This window comes from Etheostoma spectabile, chromosome 2, assembly GCF_008692095.1.
Source record: "Etheostoma spectabile isolate EspeVRDwgs_2016 chromosome 2, UIUC_Espe_1.0, whole genome shotgun sequence".
Classification (NCBI taxonomy): Eukaryota; Metazoa; Chordata; class Actinopteri; order Perciformes; family Percidae; genus Etheostoma; species Etheostoma spectabile.
Window position 1 is genome coordinate 4398022 of NC_045734.1, and position 18177 is coordinate 4416198.

The 18177-nt window shown below is 38.2% G+C and overlaps 1 protein-coding gene across 2 annotated transcripts in view; it reads left to right on the forward strand.

The window, feature by feature from the left end:
• The window catches only part of zmp:0000001082 (integrin alpha-M), a 24579-nt gene extending 7256 nt beyond the window's left edge, over positions 1 to 17323 (forward strand). For both annotated transcript variants that reach the window (XM_032535058.1, XM_032535066.1), the window contains exons 9-31: positions 699 to 837; positions 954 to 1027; positions 2861 to 2978; positions 3326 to 3468; positions 5304 to 5450; positions 5559 to 5756; positions 6162 to 6292; positions 6889 to 7046; positions 7142 to 7308; positions 8955 to 9071; positions 9814 to 9884; positions 9969 to 10110; positions 11431 to 11529; positions 11673 to 11752; positions 11879 to 11953; positions 12114 to 12189; positions 13503 to 13610; positions 13713 to 13754; positions 13849 to 13974; positions 14068 to 14181; positions 14274 to 14333; positions 14423 to 14533; positions 15883 to 17323. In XM_032535058.1, coding sequence (XP_032390949.1) covers positions 699 to 837; positions 954 to 1027; positions 2861 to 2978; positions 3326 to 3468; positions 5304 to 5450; positions 5559 to 5756; positions 6162 to 6292; positions 6889 to 7046; positions 7142 to 7308; positions 8955 to 9071; positions 9814 to 9884; positions 9969 to 10110; positions 11431 to 11529; positions 11673 to 11752; positions 11879 to 11953; positions 12114 to 12189; positions 13503 to 13610; positions 13713 to 13754; positions 13849 to 13974; positions 14068 to 14181; positions 14274 to 14333; positions 14423 to 14533; positions 15883 to 16113 — 2727 coding nt within the window. In that variant the 3' untranslated portion in view covers positions 16114 to 17323. The remainder of the gene's footprint in view (positions 1 to 698; positions 838 to 953; positions 1028 to 2860; positions 2979 to 3325; positions 3469 to 5303; positions 5451 to 5558; positions 5757 to 6161; positions 6293 to 6888; positions 7047 to 7141; positions 7309 to 8954; positions 9072 to 9813; positions 9885 to 9968; positions 10111 to 11430; positions 11530 to 11672; positions 11753 to 11878; positions 11954 to 12113; positions 12190 to 13502; positions 13611 to 13712; positions 13755 to 13848; positions 13975 to 14067; positions 14182 to 14273; positions 14334 to 14422; positions 14534 to 15882) is intronic.
• The last annotated feature ends 854 nt before the right edge of the window (positions 17324 to 18177 follow it).

The following is an 18177-nucleotide window of genomic DNA, read 5'->3' on the forward strand; positions in this document are numbered from 1 at the left end:
GGGATGTTTTCTTGGCACACTTTAGGCCCCTTAGTGCCAATTGGGTGTGGTTTAAATGCCACGGCATTGTTTCTGACCATGTCCATCCCTTTATGGCCACCATGTACCCATCCTCTGATGGCTACTTCCAGCAGGATAATGCACCATGTCACAAAGCTCCAATCATTTGAAATTGGTTTCTTGAACATGACAATGAGTTCACTGTACTAAAATGGCCCCCCCAGTCACCAGATCTCAACCCAATAGAGCATCTTTGGGGTGTGGTAGAATGGGAGCTTCGTGCCCTGGATGTGCATCCCACAAATCTCCATCAACTGCAAGATGCTATCCTATCAATATGGGCCAACATTTCTACAGAATGCTTTCAGCACCTTGTTGAATCAATGCCACGTAGAATTAAGGCAGTTCTGAAGGCAAAAGGGGGTCAAACACAGTATTAGTCTGGTGTTCCTAATAATCCAATAGGTGAGTGTATATTTAGCTAAAACAGTAACACGCCTCAGGAACCAATTGTTTTGTTCATCCCTATGCATAAGATAAACACTCATACATAAAATAAATAGTTTATGTGTTTTTACCAGCCTGGGAAGAATGAACTGGAACTGATTTCAGTTTTGAGTCAAAGACTGTACAAACTGTATTATTTATCTTGCCTACTGTATCAAGGAATATAATTTCAAACACCATTTTGTTTTCAGGTAGGGAATATGGCAAACCTGACTAAATTTAAGGGTATTGCTTCAGAACCGATTGGAAAATATGCCTTCAAAATTGACAACTATGATGGACTAACAGGAATACTGATAAACTTTCAAAAAAAGATCTTTACAATGGAAGGTGATGTTGAAATGTTATTTTCACTTCTTTGCACCATAATGTTACAAAAATCAATGTTATCTTCTTGCTGCACATCTGCCATAGCAACAATAACTGCTAACGTCTTTATATTTAAGGCTCCAAAGTGGCTCGGGCAGGAGAAATGACTAATGAAATGTCTCAGAGTGGATTCAGTGCTGTCTTCTACAAAGTGAGTACATTGAAAAATCTCGACACAATCAAAATCTATGTTTTTTCCATAACTATTCAACCATCACAGTGCTTGCTAACATTCATACGTACAGGTACATATAAACAGCATCTCTAGACAGAAATATGTGTCATAAATAAAAATATGAATAAAGTCATTTTAAAGGTGCAGTAAACAATGTTGTGCGAAAATTGTTGATATTTGATCTCAACTGCCAAACAAATACAGTGGAATGAGCTCCCTACTGGAGGTCATCATCAGGATGACCGAAAGCCTACGAATCTTCCACCGAAGGCTAAAAACACATCTCTTCTGACTGCACCTCGTATGATGATAGGAGAAGAAAGAAAAAAAATTCTTGAAGCTGCACTTTCAAATGGCTCTTTGTGGTTTTGCGTATTTAAAACTAATGTTCTTGCACTTTCTACTTGTTGTCAGGAGTTTGCACCTTCAGGGTTGGAAGTAAATGAAAGTCGCTTCTGATAAAAGCGTCCGCTAAATGACATGTAATGTCATGTAATACAACCCCCACCTTCTGAAAGCCTTGCTATGAGGGGTCATCTGGGACATTATTCACAATGACCTCACACACAGTACATGTGAAATGCTCTCACACACTCTACTAAGATGCTTTCATACACACTGGTGAAAAAGTATATTCTCACAAACCATATTTAAACCTCACACACACACGCAAAACTGAAATGCTAATAGTGAATAATGTCCTAGATGGCCCCTTATACACATCCGCCCCCCCAGATTCCCGGACTGGCCCGCCGGCTCATTCACATGCTGCCTCCCCCCACCTCCTACCATCCACTGTTGGCTCCTGTTGCCGATGGAACAGTGTTTTGTAGCTCGTGCCCTCATTTTTGTTTGTTTTGCATTTACACAGCCAGAGCTGGACATTAAAGTGATGATTTGGAGTAATTTCACCCTAGGGTCCTTTGCACCAAGATCTCGAGCCAAACAAGCCCCCAGAAGCTTTTTTCACCTGGGTCAAACATTGCACGAGTTAGTGCTATCAGCTGATTAGCTTAGTGCAGGCGCTAATGGAACTGTGTATCTCGTAAATTACCCCATTAATAATGCCTGAAATGATACCAAACTTCTACAGTAGTATAAATAGGTTATGTACTCATAAAACGATGGATTGGAAAGTTTGTAAGTACACCAGGAGTTTATTTAAATAACACTTGCCTGCTGGCTTCTGCTATCTGCTTCTACTGTTACCGGCACTAAAACGAGTGCTTAGGGACATCTACAACACCGAAAAGAGATACAACAAAAACATTTATTAATTTAACTTATTTTTTTAAAAGTAAGTGCTGTAGTAAAACTAGCAGGAGACAAGTTATAATTGAGGTACATTTGGAGACACTACCTTATTTAATCATTAAATTAATAAATATGTTTGTACTTTACGAGATACACCCGTGGTTCCATTAGCGCCTAGGACGGATGCCTCACGCCCTCGGGCGCCATGACTTTTTTTTTCAGAGTGATGAAGTCACCTGGGAAAAACACAGAATGGAGAGTGGCGTGTTCCTTTAATAGAGAAACAAAATGCATGCCAGCTTGTTGACAGAGGACTCCTATTTTTTCAGGGTGGTGCCATTAAAGGGTTACCAATTGGATGTCAACAGGCTAATGCATTTAATAATTACACTTTATTTTACAATGGCGACAAAATGGATTCTGCTTATTTGAGCACTGATTTCTGGTCTGGATTTTTGGATGTCTGTTCAACGATTTCATCTTTTGCAGTTGGTCTGTCTGCTTCCATCATAACTACTGCTACTACCGACTAAACCTGCACATTTGGGTCCACAGGATAACTTGATTCTGGGTTCAGTGGGATCAAACAGCTGGCGTGGGTCTCTCCAAGAACTTAACGGAGAAAAAGAAACACAAATTGAAGATCCTGACATGCCAATGGACTCCTACATGGGTAATTAATTCATTAATTTTCAGATGGAGTGCTTTGGGTGCATGGCGGCTTTTTCCTCGCGGTGGCAGAACATTTAGGAGAAGTTGTGATTTGCATGTGAATGGCTTTGGGGACTTAGTTCTTACTAATTTGTTTTCTTTACTAAAAAAATCATAATATTCTTTTAGGCTTGAGATGTTTTTATTTTGAATTTTAGGTGATGCTCTGCAACCCTTTTTACTAAGACAGAAAAGCATTAGGTATCTTGAAAAAGAAAATCATTTTAGAAACTTAAATCATGTACCACTGTATTTTAACTCCTATAATATTGTAACATATAAGATCCTTTGTGCCTGACACTGTTGCAGGGTACTCAACTGCTGTTGGAGAGAAGGATCACGCTCCTTTATATTTCACGGGTGCACCGAGATTTGAGCACATAGGACAGGTCGTACTTTTCACACATGATGGCACAAACTGGACCACAACCCAAAGAATAAATGGGGAACAGGTTGGTTACCGTCTTGAGAAAGTTTTTTTTAACTTCACAAATTAACACTATTCGTTGCTTTTTTTCTGTACTTTTATGTACTGTACTTTATAAAAATGTTTTTGTCATTTTTTTCCAACGCTTTTTCTTTAGTAGCACCAGTAGGCTATATACACCCCTAACTTGTTACCATTAGTTTTATACTTTTTTTTTTGCGATTCGTGGTCAACAAACCTCATTTCTGTGAAATTATACCTTGTTTTTAAGTTTAAAAGAAGCCAAAATTAAGAATAACTGTGACTAATAGTTAAGATCAGAGGATGTTTGGTGGATCACAGACTGGTAGAAATGCTGTATGGAACCATCAGCAATGTTATTTTTTGGGAACTTGGTTGAAAAAACAAACATATTTCTATAAAATAAAATAATAACAATAATTTTGAAAACAGGTTAAATTTGACCAGAGGACAACAGTTTTTTTTTTTTTTTTGCTTTATTGGTGCTGCGTTTAGCATGTTTAAACTTCAGTCTGCCATTGCCTTTTTGTAATATCACCAATATTCTCAGTGTCTATCATTTTTAGGACATTTCGTTACATAAACATGTGCTGTAAAAAGACTTTAGGTTTGACTTAAGGAAATGACTCATAAAACTAAATTGACATGCTTCTTGGAAGAGGCTGCTTGGCCATGACTGTATTTTTACCTCAAAGAAACCATGCAGATTTATTTAATAAAATGCATTTAAAGATGTCAAATGCTGTATGTAATGTAATTTTATTTAAAAAGGGACAATGTACAATTAAACATGAACCTTGTACAGGAACAAGGAGAGATGCCTTGCACCAGCTTGTAGCACAACTGCCATTTTCCACCCATAGCCCCTTGTTGTCACCTTTAGGTGCACATTATTTCTGCGGGTTCAGAGAGGAAACCAGAGCACTTCCTTGCACTGGCTCCTAGTTTTGTTTTTAGAAAAACTGTGAGAAAAGGAGTGAATGAATCAAGTTGTTGGAAGCACAATACACATTTATCCTCCCTTATTTAAATACATGTAGGCTTGTTTGTCACTTTTTAACTTAAACCTTGTGATGTCTTCCCGTCCACCATGCAAATTTTTGTTTTTCTGGGTCCAAATTTTAAATGAAAACTTTTTTTTTCAACGTTTTGGTCGTCTTTCTTTGACACTTTACCAATGTTTTTGTCAATTTCTTTTGCACTTCTGATGTTTGTGTTTTCCCCCAAGTTTTTGAAGTGTTTTCTGACATTTTTGTCACTTTGATAAAATAGGGCCACTGGGGCACTAGAGCACTGTTGCTATTGTAAATAGCAACAGTTGGCCTTGCGTGGGCTTTGCACTGTGCCGGGTGCAAGATAGGGCCCAGTAGGCTTCCTTCAGTTTTAAACTTTAACTACCTAAGAGCACGGTGTGAAGCGCAATGTGCAAGAGTGTTTAGGGTGTGTCCAAATCCCCTTTTGCCAGTTTGACGGCGGAATTAAGGGTCCGTGCGCCAGGCGCCTGGTTCATAGGACAGGATGGCCAATGCATTTTTTATCTCAGTGCTTAGATTGTTTTAGTCTTAGTGAATGGAATTCTATGTTGCCGGTTATTTTGTCAATGTTTTATAACAAAAATCTTTAAAATGCTATAAAATTGAATAACACACTCAAATCTATTGATATTAGTGAACTGATCATTTATTCTACCTGCGAAGAGAAATGGTTGTACCATCCACATCCTTTTTTGACAATTTGGTTGGAAGAAAACCTGAATCTATATAGATTTTTTTGGGAAAATGGGTTAAATTTGACTCAAGGAAAACAGGAAGGTTAAATGATATAAACTTTGATTTTCAGATCGGGTCCTACTTTGGTGCAGAGTTGTGCTCGGTAGATGTCAACTCAGACGGTAACACTGATTTCCTGCTGGTAGGAGCTCCACTGTTTTACCAGCCTCAGGAGAAGAAAGAAGGCCAGATCCACATCTACACACTGACTGATGAGGTGGGCTTAGATGAAGACTCAGAAACAGTGTTTGAGTTTGAGTGAGGTTGCAGGGAGCTAATTCATTTATTTTCTTAATCAATGAATGTATGTTCCTCTTTCCCACAGATGAAACTGGAAAGCAAACTGACTGTGACTGCACCATCCATGGGGAGATTTGGCACCACCATATCCAGTCTTGCAGATCTGAATGGAGATGGACTCCGAGACGTTGCTGTTGGAGCCCCCCTTCAGGATTTTAACAGGGGGGCGGTCTACATCTACCTTGGTGACAGACACAGAGGGATACGCAGCACTTTCAGCCAGGTAAGACAGAGAAAACCTGACACAGATCTTGTTCTAGTTTTGTTGTATTTTTTGGGGAATGGGAGGTAGTTGGCCCATAAAGAAAAGTGTATGGTGTGTGTGTGAGACATTGAGTTGTGTGTGTGAATATGAGCGTCAGACTGTCTATGTTGTTAAAAGCTCAGTTCATTGGCGTGACTTACTTCAATTGTGGCTTCTTATCGTTATTTCGTAGAGGATAATATTACCATCAGGGTATTTTTCAATGATTTTGATATTTAGTTTAACCTGTACAGTATCTGTCTCACACTAGGAATCTACCAAAATAACTAAACACAGCTTTTGACACCACTTCCGCTCTAATGACCACATTCAAATGTGTGCAAATCCTACATGGTTTCAAATGTGCCATCTCTGTTATTCCAGAGAATCATGGGAGAGAAAATAAAGCCTGGGCTGAGATTCTTTGGACAGTCCATTGCTGGGAACATTGATCTTGGGAAGGACGGACTCCCAGATATTGTGGTTGGTTCACAGGGCACTGCTGTTGTTTTAAGGTAGGGATACTTTTACATTATATATGTTGTTAAGTATGTACAAGTGTTACCGCCTCGCCTCTAAAAGCCAGATTACATCTCAATGCTCAGTCTTCAAAACCAAAGAGTGCAACACAATGCCTGAGAATCTACAAATATTCTACAAGAAAATGTACAAACCAGACCTATCATCATGTACTCTTTATGGTACACATGGTAAGTGTCTACATGAAGCAACTCACTGACCTCTGAAACTAGAGAACTTCATGACCCTAAACTAGATGTCATAGAAACTAGAACACAAATGCGATAATAAACAAAGGCATAGCACATTGTTGTCTCAAATGTTTCACAAACTGATTCCGTAACAAAAGTTGGGTAAAATTTAATGGTTCCGGTATATCTGCCAAATATCAAAAGGACCATTGACAGCCCATTAAGCAGTGTTTTCAACCAATCAGGTGTTATTATTGTCCAAGTGAAGGTAAGCTACTAAAGTAAAAAAATAAAAATCTCAGACAGGGGTTCATGTATTAGTATACACATGTCCTATAGAAAAGTTCTGTGCAAAGTCTAATCATCAATTATTTTTTCCCATTTTGATGAATGTCTTTCAGGTCCAGGCCCATTTTTAATATCACAACACGTCTCTCTTTTGAACCAAACGAGATAAGCACTGAGAAAATTGACTGCCTTGATAACACTGATGCAAATTTACCCATGGTTACCTTACAAGCCTGCTTTGAAATAGCAGAAACAACAAAGAGCAAAGCAGGTACGGACCTAGCCCAACAATGTGAGTTATTAACAGCTGCTGATACTGCATACCCGATCAATGAGTTATTTGAATCCTGCTGTATGGCTTTGCAGCGGCAATGGACCTAGGACTGAACATCTCGTACACACTCGAAGTGGATGCCAACAGACAAACCAATCGAGGTTTCTTCAGTCAAACTGCCAAGAAAGCAAGGAATCTCACCTCTACCTACGAGCTGAGGGATCCAGACACCTGCTTCAACTACACCATCTACATGCCAGTATGGAGATTCATTCATTAATTGTCACATACTCTTTAACCATGAGCAGCAATCTTGTACCATCTGTACATCTATAAATAGCATCCATGTCTTTATACCGCCAAGAAAGTTTTACACAGCATACCAAGTATATTAATCAACTTTTTTTTTGTTAAAACAATTAAACAGTTATGAGCCATTGCCCAAAATGTGGCATGTGTTCTAAGTGCTATTTATACTATACTGTAGATCAGAGATCTTCAACAGGTGGTCCGGGGTCCTTAGGGGCCCCCAAGTTATTGCTTATTCTTTATTTATTTGTTTCAAAAGTTTGAATGATGAAGTATGAAAATATACATAAACCCGAGTCCAACATATTATTAGCAAAGACAAATCGCCCTTTTTGTGCCATCCACAGATACAGTTAGGCTTTAAGATTCACTGTGCTACATGTCTGGTTACATTAAAACCTGATAAATATATATGCCAACAATTATTGTTTTAATAGCTTAGTATTGTATGCGCCATAAAATAGGTAAGTGCAAAGGCTTTAGGCAACCTTATACGTTATTGTATGACCAGTTTAATATTGAGCATTAATATGAGAAAAAATAATGGATAGATACAAATGTGTGATTCATTGTGATTAATTACGAGTTGACTACGACATTAATATTTAATCGCGATCAAATATTTTAATTGTTTGACAGCACTACTAACAAAATGACGTGACAATAACTTATATCTTCAGCCAATTGGAAACATGGCAAATTTTCAAAAAAGTACAAAAAAAACAACTACAAAATGTGCATGTTGGCTGATGTTCAACCGTGTGGTTTTGTCGGGATTTAAAGCTATGAGCAGAAGGAAACGCTGCTACCTGCTCGGCAATTTTAACACTTCAACATGTGTTTTTTATCCACTTGGCAAAATGGGGGGCGTGCAATGCAATGTGGGTGGGTGCAGTCCCGCGGGTCTGCTCGTGCCCATTATGCATGTTCATCATGCCTAGGGACTGTTTGTTTTTTATTTAGGGGGCCAGCGGAGATGTTTTGGGATCTTTAGTCAAAAAAGACATGACTCTCCCTTCTCCAGTAATCCATTTTTCCATGACCCTCTAAAATGATTGGGCGGAAAAAGGCATGACCCTCCCCAATTATTTATTGATGCATGTCACTGCCCAATGTGAGTTGAGTGCAGATTTGAGTTGCGCATGCTCACTTGATTTAAACAGTTTACGGCATAACGTAATTACATAAATACCGGTCCCCTAGTTTATTAACTCTGGATTTGGCTACAAGTTAATGTTTAAAATGTGATATTTTAAACAAGGACCCTTTAAGTGTTTGGGTTGGTAAGTTGATGTACCTAAAAAACGTTTTTTTAGCCACATAATAGTCTCTGGGAAGTCTGTCTGGCTCAGAGTGGTGCAGCCCCACTGTTGGCCGCTAAGCCCATGGTTGCATAAAGAAATCACGCTGTTCCTGGGGGGCTTGGGGGGCTGCTTGACAAGCCGGACGTCATGCGGCAGTACCTACAATTCCATTTTTTAAATTCAAGATTGTGACTTAATTTTGGTCGATTTTAAATCAAAATCGTGACACCCTTATTCATTACCAGAATGCCTCACTTCAACAATATGCAGATGACTTCTTTTTTTCTTGCAGAAATGTGTGAAAGACACATTATTGCCCATCATCATCAAACTAAACTTTTCCCAAGTTGACAGTGAGAGCGCAAGTGCTGTCCTAAACATGGACAGCAAAACGCAGGCTGTTGTTCAGGTATGTACGGAGACCGTCATACGAGTCACACTCGTTTTCTGTTTACATGTGCCCAACTCCATGTATAAGACATCAGCTTCACTTTTCAGACCCAGAAGCTTTGTCCATTATTTTTACAGTATGATTTGTGTAGTCACCAGTGGGGGAATGTAAATATGTATGTACTAAGTACTGTACTTATGTAAGTACAAATTTGAGGGACTTCTACTTTCTACTCCACTACATTTCAGAGATATTGTATTTTCACTACATTAATCTGACAGCTTCAGTTACAAGCTACCTTACAAATTAAGATTTTTTGCACAAAAAACACACATAGTTTATATAATACAGTGTTTTGTTATAAGTTAAACTACCCAACAATATATAAGCCTGAATGATTAGCCGATTAAACACTGTTTGGATTGTTTCCAGTTTCTAAAATGTAGTAAGTGTAAGTATTTTTAATTTTAATATTTTAAGTACATTTTCCTGATGATACATACTTTTACTTAGGTAACCTTTTCAATGCCGAATGCTTACTTGTAACAGAGTATTTTTTAAAGTGTAGTATTAGTACTTTAAGTTACAGTAAGTAAAGGATTAGTATACTTCTTCCAAAAACCGGTGGCCACAGGTCACAAAATCTATATTTAATTGTTTATTGTGTTTCAAAGGAATCCTGTGTTGTTAACACCATTTTCTTCTGGCCTGCTCTGGATTTACAAGCGTGACATGAACAAAAGTTTCTTTTTATTAACAGGTTCCCTTTGAAAAGCAATGTAGAAAAAATGACATCTGTATTGCTGAACTTGAGGTGGATTTCAACTTCATGTAAGTATACATGACAAGAAAAGCAACACAACTGTTATATTAACATTATCTGACCAAATGTAACAAGGACTCTCTTTCTCTTAGGACCCCAACATTATTAGTGGCTGAAAATAAGTACTTCAACGTCTCTGTAACACTGTCCAATTATGGAGATGACTCATACTACACCAGCCTAATAATGCACTATCCTCCAGGCCTCTCCTTCTCCAGGATGACTCTTACAAAGGTGACTTAAAAGTTTAACTTCTAAATCCTGCCCAACTCAGTGGCTAATTTACCCTGCACACCTGCTTTTTTAAAGGGGAAAAAATCATGGGTGTGTGGAGTTAAAAAGACGTGAGTTTACAAGGCATCCTTGTCCCTGCTTAAAAGGTAACTAATGTTATTTTGGACCCTATTTTCCTATGTTTTTGTGTCTAAGTGATTGATGGGAACAACAATCTGCATTGCAAAAACATTGGTCCAGTATTAAGCGAGATCACTGCAGTAGGCAGCGGCGAAACAAGCTACAATGTCTAATAATAATCAGAGCTTTTTAGTGGCAAAATGAAGCACTTTTAGTGGACCATATTGAAGATTTGCCCCAGAGGGTTACATTGCAGCCCGGTCTGTGGCTGCCAGTTACAGCATTCATGCTTAATACTGGATCTATTTCAAAGATTGTTGTTCCCATCAGTCACTTAGACACAAAAACACAGGAAGATAGGGTCCAGGTAAAAAAAGAAAAAGGAAATTCCACTTTAAAGCTAGCAACTCATGGCTACTCATAAGCAAATAGCATAAAACACCAGAATCGCCAACTTAACTATAACTGTGGGTGACGTAGACGCCAGGTTTTAACAAAACAGAATGAGTGGAATAAAAAAGACAACATCTCTGGTGATGCTGTGTCTATTAAATATGGGTTTGCCTCTGATGGTTTTTGGTTTGCCTTTAATTTTGCATGGTGACTAGAAGACAAACATAACACCTAAGTTCCTTAAATTTAACATAAACATGCTGACCTTATCTGTGATTTGTCCAGTTATCCTTCCAATCTTTCCATCACAGAATAGGAAAGGCCTAATCATTCGGTCTTTGTTGAACTGCTTGTCGGAATAAATCCCATATTTACGTTCTGTACAGTTATTCAAATCTGACAGCAATTCCTAAAACACACTATCACATATCTGCACCCCTTTTATTTAAGCTGCATGTAAAACAGATACAATTATTCATTTACATCACAAATTACATCTGTCAGAAAAAAAACCTTCATTACATGAACCTACACTGATTTCTAGAACATAACTACTACCAAGCTTTTTCACACGTTCTGAGCCCCATGCAGGATGTGTAGGGTGTCGTGTTTCTAATCACTTACTTTGAGATGTTGTAGTAATGCTGTTTGAAATCTCTTTCTAAACTTTTTTTAAACTTTAACTTATTAACAGCATATTAAAGTTCCTTCAGGTTCATACAAATGTCACAGCATTTCATTCAAACTTACTCTTTTATTCTAGAGGGTCTCAGTTCTTCCTTTTTCATCTTCTTCTTCTTAAAACAGGCAACGAGACCAACGCTCCACAGCTGTGAAGATCTACATGGAGAACGCGAGAAAACCATATGTAATGTCAGCCCTCCTGTGTTTCGTAGCAAATCATCTGTGAGTCATTCTGCGCCCTGAAGTTTCAGAAATCGGAACTGTGACCAGCTGCCGACATTTACAAACTTCTATCATATAGATATTATCGCTTTCTCTTTGACTTACATCTTACGCTATTGTCTTCTTCTTTTTTTTCTATGAAGGCAACATTTAGAATTTCTTTCCACATCTTGAAGGATTATGAGTGGAATGACACAATGTTGATGACCATTACTGGAAAAAGGTAGAGGCCTTGTCATACACTGACACACAGAACAAAGCCAAACATGTTCTCAATATTATCAAGATATAATTTATCATTACATATTTTATGTTTAATATTCACAAGATATGCTTTTTAAATCCTTAGTGACAATGCAAACAGGACCATTTCCCAGACCAAAAACATCCCAGTGCAATTTGAAATCAAAATGGCAGTAGCTGTGTAAGTGCCACTTTTCTCATAAATAGTATTTTTGAAACTGTAGTTCTTCTGTGAATGGCAAATTTTGTTTTTTTGTTATTTTTTCTTTACTTTTATCCACTTGATAGTTATGTTATTCCACAGTTCTCTACATATTGTGATCATCCTGTATTGGTTTCAGGAAAGAAGATCTTGTCACTTATCTGAACTTCACACCAGAGGATGCTGGACCAAAACAAATGGTTGCTATATATAAGGTGAGGCCGGTAGTAACTATCCAACCAGTCCAAAGGCAAATTTCAACTTATCAATAAAGGTTTGGTACATTGGTATATTTTAGTCATATTTACTAACTGTCCCTAGACAATTTGTGAAACAAACATGTTCTTCTTCCTCCCCCTAGTTCTCTAATGACATTTGGAAGTTTCCAAAGCCTCCAAAGGAAAACAACCAATCAGAGCCAGTTAACCTCTAATGCAGTGCCAGACTAGGCAGGGCTGATTAATACTACGTCTAATTTTTAAAGAATTTGACCAGACCCATGTATCAGCTTGTACACAGTCTCCGGTTGTTTTAATCATGACAGAGTAGCTGTCAAAATGCTCTACACGCGATATGTTGCTGATGTTAAAAAACAACAGACTGTAGATGATCCGTACTCAACGGATTTATTCTCTCTAACTTCTAAACGTCACTATCAGGCACATTGCATGTGTTCTGTACAGAAAAAGCCTTAAAATCAGACCAATTGCAATTAAAATCCCTCCAATTCAAAACCGATAAAAGGTTTATATAAAATGTCCTTATCTTGAGTCAATTCTAAATCAATCAGCCATTTCCCATCATGCCCTGGGTCTTGCAGTAGGGGGAAAGCAACTGCGCTGTCTGCCTTTCAAGAGTGCATCTGCCTTGATCTCCTGAGGTTATGGTTGCCCACGCGTGCATGACGTCAGAGCAAGTCGGGATCAAGTCAGACATAAATCTATCAACGGGTGGTGATGGCCCGTGATCGAGTCTGCGCAGGCCTGGCTCATCTCGAACGAGCCTGATGATACTGTCAGAGACTCCTCGGCTCTGATTGGTTGGTTGGTCTGATTGGTTTTCTTTATGCCTCCTTATGAGGTGCACCAGGAGAAGGCAGAGGATTGGCATTGTTTCACATCTTATCTGACTCATGAAGTACTGTCGGGATATAGTCACTGTTTCTGCAAAGTTTTTTATTTTTTAGAAAAGTTACCAATTTTAGACCTGCATTAATTTATTAATTTATTAATTTAATAATTTATTTAGATTGTTTGGGTTCTGGGGGGAAGCTGAACCAGCACCAACACCACACTGATACATCTTCCCCTTATAAAGAGGTCATGGCAAACTTTGTACTGTAGTGACCTGTTGCCCATTTACACATCCAGCAGACACAGAGCATCTTAGGATTCATTTGGAATCGTGTTTCCGATATTCATTTTCCGTTTAGCTTGGTTTTGGTCTTCTCCAATTCTGGGGTGAATTAGTTGCTCTGCCAACATGTTTAACTCTTAAAAATAGATCAACTGTCTCTCCTTATTTGCAGATAGATAATCTTGGTTTCAAGGACTTTCCTGTCAATGTGTCCCTGTTCTTCCCAACAAAACTGGAACATAACTTTGAAATGACAAACTATCAAGTCTTTGTTCAGCAGGTAACTTGGCAATTGCCAGAACATGACAGAAACTTATAATACTGCTGCTGTGTATAAAATTACAAAGCCGTAATGCATACCAATTACTCTTTTCTTTTAAAGAATAAAACTCAATGCACAGGCGTTACCATCATGACATCTGATGTAAGTAAAACATTTTTAGTATCAAAATTATTTAAACTGAACATATTGTAAAATTCCTGATCTCCTAATTAAATGAACTGTTGCTATTTTACAGTACTGCTTGCCAGAAAAAAATTGCAAATTCATAGTGTGTGACAGTTTCACCCTGAAAAGAGAATCCCCCATTGAGATCACACTGTCAGGAGACGTACACTTTAAGGATCTAAAAAAGCATGCAATGGTAAGTAAGAGTAACACACAGAGAGAATGCACACCACATAAACCACATTGAAAGTGGGGAATATATCATTAATGCCAGGCTCTTACTTTGCAGAATATTGGTTTTCTTAAAAAATATACTGGAGACACCGCAGAGGTTAAATTTAAAAGTTTTATATATGTCAACTATGACAAGCAACGCTATGTGCTGAATTCTTACAAACAAGAGGTATGTTTTGATCTTTGACCACACCAATGCCATTTCAAAAGACATTGCTTTATTGTTATTCAGGATGCCTAATTTATTGTATTTATTTTTAGCCACAAGATAATTTTGGTTTTACACAGAAGACATCTGGACACATTCCAACAGAGAAAATGGTAAAACTATTTTATCTACAAGATATTTTAAGATTAGAATAAGAATAAGAGTAAGAATAAGCCACTTTGAAAACCTTCTCTGCCAACAGACCGAAGTTCGTGTTGAGTTCACAATCCCCCCAGATAAAGTGGTGATCATTGCAACTGGAGTTGCCATGGGACTCTTGCTTCTGCTCATAATCACTGTCATCATGTTTAAGGTGAGAGTCGATTTTCCAAATTAAAGTTGTTCATTCCAAACCCCAATTCTAACACAAAGTAAAAGTTAAGGGGGCGGAAGTAGGTCAGTCTACACGGACTAGTCTCGCATTCTAGGGCAGACATCTTCCAGAGGGGGTCCGGGACCCCTAGGGGATCCTCAGAGTTTATGCAGGGGGCTGCCCAATTATTGTGAATTTTTTAAGTTTTTTAAAAAAATTAGAAAGTCTTATATCTTATATCCAACATAGAGTGCATGTGGCGGCGCTTTTACTAGCTGCGGCTCGTGGGGTCTCTAAACTCTCTAAACTGTATTTCGTTGCATTGTACCTGTAAATGTGTGATGACAATAAAGTTGAATCTAATCTAATCTAATATTAATTTTATTATTACTATTATTATTAAATCCCCACTGCTTGCTGGCCTATAGGAAAGGTAGTCACTAAGGCCATCCACAGATACAGATAATCTTAAAGATTCACTTTGCCACATGTATTATATGTTTAAGAATTAAAGATGATTTATAAAATCATGCCGACAATGGTAATGCTGTTTTAATAGCTTTGTATTCCCTTGAAAAAGGTTTGTAGAAAGCCTTATGGCCACCCTACATTTTATTGAAGGCCCAGTTTATTTTATACAAAATATACAATATATAGTAGGGGGGTCCTGCTCAATCTCATCATCTTTCAATTAAGAAGGTGGAATATTTGCACCCTGCAAAAGAAAACGCCACATAGAATATTGACTGAAGTTAACTGTTACACAATACAGTAACGTGTGTGAAATAGCGAGATACATGGCTAAACGTAAATTGCTCTCACCAGTGTTTTGCAGTGTGTACTTTGTCCACAGCAATCCCCACAATCTGTCCCAAACCCTTCCAGTTAGAGAGGATATGCTTTGAACATATTGACTGTAAATCCCTACAATCATTCACCAAAAGAACCAAGCAGGCCCGCCCTGTTGCACGATCCAATTTTTCTTTAAAACTTGACATTTTCAGCGTGTAGCTTGCTAGCTCGAAGGTTGTTATTGTTTCCCGTTGCGAAGGGAGTTTGAGAACGGCAACAGAGAACGGAATGTGAACGCCGGGTGTCGGGCTTTATTCTGGAAATATACTTTGGTTAGCCTAATACAGGTATATTCAGATGGGAAGTATGAGGAAAAAATGAGGCTTTTTAAACATTAAAGCATGTAAACATGTTCTAGTAGGAACACAAAATACAAGTATGAACCTGAAAAAATATGCAAGATAGGTCTTGTTCAAATTTTCCATTAAAACCTTTCTGCTGTAAAATAGGTCTGTGAGTAGTTTGGTCTAATTCTTTTTTCGTTTCTCTCTCATCAGTTGGGTTGCTTTAAGAGGAAAACGCTTGAGTACTGTGAAGGACAGGAAGAAGAAACTGCTCCTCAGGATGGCATCCCTGCTAAGTCCACCACTGGCACCACCGTGGGGATATGCAGCCATTCTGAGACTGACAGTAAATCTGACCAACCTTCAGAGCACCAAAGCCTCTTAGATGATGGTGAGGCCAACTGCAGCACTTCATCAGTTCAGTCGAAGGAGGAACTGGAATAACCGTTGACATTTTGTCAAATATGCTCATTCACTTTTTTGCTGAGAGTTAGATGAGAAGAATGATGCCACTCATGCCCATCTGTTAAATATGAAGCTGGTGTCAGGAGATGTTAGCTTAGCATAAAGACTACAAACAATGAGCCTTGCTCTCTCTGAAGAGAACAAGCCCCACCTACCAGACCCTTTAAAGCTCACTGATTAACATGTTTTATACTGCTTGTCAAAGCCATACGAAAACCAAAGTGTAAAAATAACAAGTCTTTGTTTTACGGAGTGTTACGTGTCATTTCTTTAACCTTTGGACAGAGCCAGGCTAGCTGTTTCCCTTCTTCTTACAGTCTTTATGCTAAGCTAAACCAACTGTAGCTCCAGACTCATATAAAAACAACAGGAAGTGGTGGTTTGACAAAGAAAAATACTTAACTCAACGTCCACTATTAAATGAGCTTTTATATTAAATTTACATGCTGATGCTTTAGGATATTTTTAATGTGTGTAATGTTATGTGTTACAATGTACAATGTAAATGTAATGTAAGTTCCAAAGGTGCAACACTCTCCCTCCACCCTGGTTTAATGCCTGGTAGTGTTACAGCTGGCTTACTGTCAAAGCACACATCTCCTACTCTTATTCATTAGTATTATTAATACATGTATTATTTGCATTTTTATATCCTGTAACTGTACAGGAGCATGGTATTTATTAAGTGGATGTGATTTGATCTTGTATTATAGCTGACTGCTTTTTAACTTTTGTATTATGATCATTTGGTGGTACGTTTGATGCAACATTTTCTTTGTAAGCAGAATTTTGGGAATTTTTTAAAGATTGTTATTTTTGGGGGGAAATTGTTGGCCTTTTACTTAATAGGACAGGAAAGGGGAAAGAGAAGGGGGGATGACATGCAACAAAGGGTTGCGAGCAGGTTGGAAATCAACCCTGGGCCAATGTGGTAAGGACTGACTCTCAGTGTGGGAGGAACAATAACAAATTGTCACCTTATCATTAGACCACTGCCCTTCTAATATTTTAGCCTCATTTAGTTTTTGTAATCATATTATTCTGTTTTACTTGTGGCCACATGGCACATAATGCTGTCAACCCTAACCCTGTGTCAGTGCTATTATGGTTACATTCAAGACATACACATACTTGACGGGTGGATTCGTCTATTAGTGACTAAACACAATTTTACATTTCAGCCCAGAGGGAAAAATACAAGTACACTTTTCAGTAGTAGTTAGGCCCGAAACTACAAATGTGCACAGGAGATCTTATTTAAATCCAACTGCGCTAAACTGAAAGCTCAACACTCATTAACAGTGAGGTTCTGTATAAAATATTGTACTGTAATGTAGGGAACTTGGAGGCATAATTAATGAAAACAAAGGCAAATAACTGTTGAGAGTGTTGTTGGTGGCCAACAATAAATCTTATGTAATAAGAAAATGGCTGAAGAAAGACATACTGTTATTCTGTTGATGAATAGACAAATTTGAGAGTTACAGAGAATTACTTTGGACGCCAGTATATCTATATACAATAAGGAAAATAAGTATTTGAACAACCTGCTATTTTGCAAGTTCTCCCACTTAGAAATCATGGAGGGGTCTGAAATTGTCATCGTAGGTGCTTGTCAACTTGAGAGACATAATCTAAAGTAAAAATTCCAGAAATCACAATGAATGATTTTTTAACTATTTATTTGTATGATACAGCTGCAAATAAGTATTTGAACACCTGAGAAAATCAGTGTTAATATTTAGTACAGTAGCCTTTGTTTGCGATTCCAGAGGTCAAACATTTCCTGTAGTTTTTCACCAGGTTTGCACACACTGCAGAAGGGATTCTGGCCCACTCCTCCACACAGATCTTCTCTAGATCAGTCAGGTTTCTGGGCTGTCGCTGAGAAACACGGAGTTTGAGCTCCCTCCAAAGATTCTCTATTGGGTTTAGGTCTGGAGACTGGCTAGGCCACACCAGAACCATGATATGCTTCATCCAGAGCCACTCCTTGGTTATCCTGGCTGTGGTCTTCGGGTCATTGTCATGTTGGAAGACCCA